Source organism: Punica granatum, chromosome 6 (assembly GCF_007655135.1).
Source record: "Punica granatum isolate Tunisia-2019 chromosome 6, ASM765513v2, whole genome shotgun sequence".
NCBI classification, from domain to species: domain Eukaryota; kingdom Viridiplantae; phylum Streptophyta; class Magnoliopsida; order Myrtales; family Lythraceae; genus Punica; species Punica granatum.
In genome coordinates, this window is record NC_045132.1 from 13,376,173 (window position 1) to 13,379,582 (window position 3,410).

Sequence of the window (3,410 nt, forward strand, 5' to 3'; positions counted from 1 at the left end):
AAATTTCCGTGGCGTTCATCATCGACTTATCAAACGGCTTTCCATCACCGTTTGTGGCGTCTTCCTATATACCGAGATTCTTGTTTTGCAATAAACAATGGGTTGATATCAGTTATACCAAGGTTCTTGTTTATGTTGTAAACAACGGGTCGAGGATTTGTCAATCAAATCTGATCGTGGAATGATCTTGGGTTCCTTTAGTTGTCAGGTCTCGTCATTCCTGGCGGGAATCGCATCAATGAGGAAACAAATACCGAAGAAATCCAAATGGTTGAGGAGGCGGGCCTTATCAAGCTCCCAAGGAAGCCATGAGTCTACTAGCCTGGAACTGTCGAGGTGTGAGGGGAGAACCGACAGTTCGAGCTCTACGACTCCTCGCCCGAAAGCACCGTCCTAGCATGATATTTTTCTCGGAAACAAAAGCCAACTACGAGTACTGTAATAAAATAGCAAGGCCCTACAACCTTGATGGCATCTTCACAGTTGAACCCTCAAACGCAGCAGGTGGCTCATGCCTTCTTTGGAACACCGAGCTTAAGGTAACCATCCTTCAATCTTCCACACACTATATTCATGTGACAGTAGAGCATAATATATTACTAGCTCCTTGGATACTCACTACAGTATATGGACCGGCTTATATGCATGAAAAACCTATTTTCTAGACCGAGCTAGCTGATATGGCAAATAATATTGACTGCCCCAGTTTGATTGTGGGAGACTTTAATGTAATATGTTTCGCCTCTGATAAGATAGGAGGGCGTAATTATGCCTCATCTTCTTGCTCTTTCCTTAATCATTTGGGTTGTGTTGATCTTGGTTTTACTGGTAATTCATTCACTTAGAGGAATAAGAGATTAGGTCTAGTTTCTATAAAACAAAGACTAGATAGGGCTATTGCAAATGATGAATGGAGAACCATATTTCCAAGAGCAGGAGTCTTTCACCTTCCACAAATTCGATCTGACCACCTACCGTGGACAAACATGGACAAACTAGTAGCTTGTCAAGCCCACCATTTGACAAGAGATTGGCCCATTTGTCCATTACCCTTTCCTCTTCAATTTTTAAAATTTCAAGAAAAAGAAAGGTTTTTCTCCATTGAGATTCTGAGACATGTTGAACATATTAACTATAATAAATTCTTATTCTGATATAAAAATTAGTGTGGTGTATTAGCGCACGCTCTCGCCTAATACTCATGAGATTTCAAGTTCGATATTCAGGTGAAACTATATGTATCCCTTTATTAGATATTTAAGATTTTCATCTTATGATATTATATGTCCATAGGTCTCCTTTGTAATCCAAAAATATTCTTATTCGGATGCTAATTTGGTTGTAGACATGAAGTTTTTCTTACGAGATTCAAAATTCTACACCACAAGTAAAGTTTACTAAACTTCAATTTGTCACTAAGCCTTTTCTCGTGTTTAATTTTTTAAAAACCTTTTTCTTTTGTCATTTAATCAGGAACATGAGATTGATAAAGGAAATATGCTCTTCCAAGTTTCAGCCCTTGGATCCAATGCCTATTCGGGTCAACCCGTTTCACTCCATCCGCTACCGCTTCCTCATTCCGGCGTTCCACGGAACATCCTCCGCGTTCTCTATTTCCCCGAAAATGGCGGGGACGGCGAGTTCGTCTCAATCTCAGCCCGACTCCCACCCGAGGCGACCCGTTTGCTCGTCTTGCTCGAAACCCGTGCAGACCTGCCTCTGCGCTCGGATCCGTTGTCCGGGCCTCGACAACTCCGTCGCCGTCACTGTCCTTCAGCACAGCCTGGAGAAGAAGCACCCTTTGAACTCCACCAGAATCGTCAAGTTAGGGCTCAAAAATGCGACCGTCGCGACACTTCACGATGTTAACTTTGATGCCCGGTTCTCTATCTGGTTTCTCGGGAAGGAATCTGAAGTGGGTCTGGCTCAGAAGGGCGTCGATTGTACGGATTCGGGCCAAGAAGTGGAAATCAAGAACGCCCAGAGGCAGGAACTTGGGTTTCTTGATGGTGTGAGCTCAAGAGCAGAAGATATCGGCGAATCGGAAATCGATATGAGGTCTGTTCAGTGCCCAGAAGCTAAAAACCCACCCTTAGTTGACAGAGATGAGTTCAGTCCGGGTGGATGGAATCCTAAAGGCGGTGATCGAATAGCTCGAGATTCGGAATTACTATTGAATTACGGAGAACTGGTCATTAATATTTTCATGGGCAGGAAGGGGGTGATTAGCTCCATAGAACACACATTAAAGGCTGACATTCATCAGGAGGAGAGGCTGAATAAAGATGACATTCTAGCACCAGAACTCGCCCGTAATCTTTTCTTGAAAGGATTCGTAGTGAGGAAGTTGCAGAGGAGGCAAGTGAATCCGAGCTTGGAGGAAGTGGAAGAGTGTGAGGAGTTCGAACTCGCCATTCCTGCTGGTTCAGTGCTTCTATTCCCGACGAAAGATGCTGTGTCCGTTGATGAGCTCAGAGCCAGGGACTTTGAGGTGAAGAATCTGATCGTATTGGATGGGACGTGGCTTAAGGCAAGGAGGATGTACAGCGAAAATCCGTGGCTGAGGTTTCTGCCACATTTGAAGTTGGATCCTCAGGTGAGGAGTCTATACAGAGAAGTGAGAAGTCAGCCCAAGGCCGGTTGTTTGTCAACCCTCGAGAGCATTGTATATACTTTGAAGGCACTGGGGGATGATTGCTCAGACGATCTGGATAATCTCTTGGAAGTGTTTGGGTCCATGGTTGAAGATCAGAGGCGGTGCAAGCACGAGAGATTAAATAAAGCTTCTCGTAGTACCATGGAATAGGCTTCTGTGATTGAGTAAATCTTCTTGATTTCATCTTTTTAATCAGTTTATCATCGAAAATGAGCCTATCAAGAGAATTGTCGAATTATTTGGGGAATTCACACCTCAGATTTTGCAGACAAAGAAATATATGAGCAAGATACATTAGGTTCAATTAAGCAGCAGCAGGCTTCTATCAGGACATATATTAGTGCAGTGAGTTGAGTAATACTACCATAATTGAATTCGATTCTCTTGCAAAATCAACCCGAAAATTGGCTTGAGCATTATACTTTTTCTTAAGCTTAAGCCTTGGACTCAGTCAACATCCGCAGCTCAGCCGGTTTGCTATATTAAGCTCAAAGGGAAGCTAATTTCAGACTCGAGCATACTGCAGAACGATAGTACACCAGACTAAAATAATAGTGCAATCATTTGTACTGTGAGGATCCAGACCTCGTTGGATTTAACAGGTATCATCGTCATCTTCTCATGTGAGCCCTGAATGCGTGAGATGGACTTACAAACTTGAGCTTTCACTGACCAAAGCTCGTGTCACGAATGACTGACCACCTAGGCGGACTATCCTTATTCTCATCAAAGAAAGATCTAGCCATCATACCAT

The 3,410-nt window shown here is 43.3% G+C and overlaps 1 protein-coding gene across 1 annotated transcript; it reads left to right on the forward strand.

Annotated features, from left to right (window-relative positions):
* Positions 1-1,532: 1,532 nt before the first annotated feature.
* Positions 1,533-3,033, forward strand: LOC116209905. Its single transcript, XM_031543658.1, has one exon. The coding sequence runs from the start codon at positions 1,625-1,627 to the stop codon at positions 2,804-2,806; it is 1,182 nt and encodes a 393-aa protein (XP_031399518.1). The 5' UTR covers positions 1,533-1,624; the 3' UTR covers positions 2,807-3,033.
* The last annotated feature ends 377 nt before the right edge of the window (positions 3,034-3,410 follow it).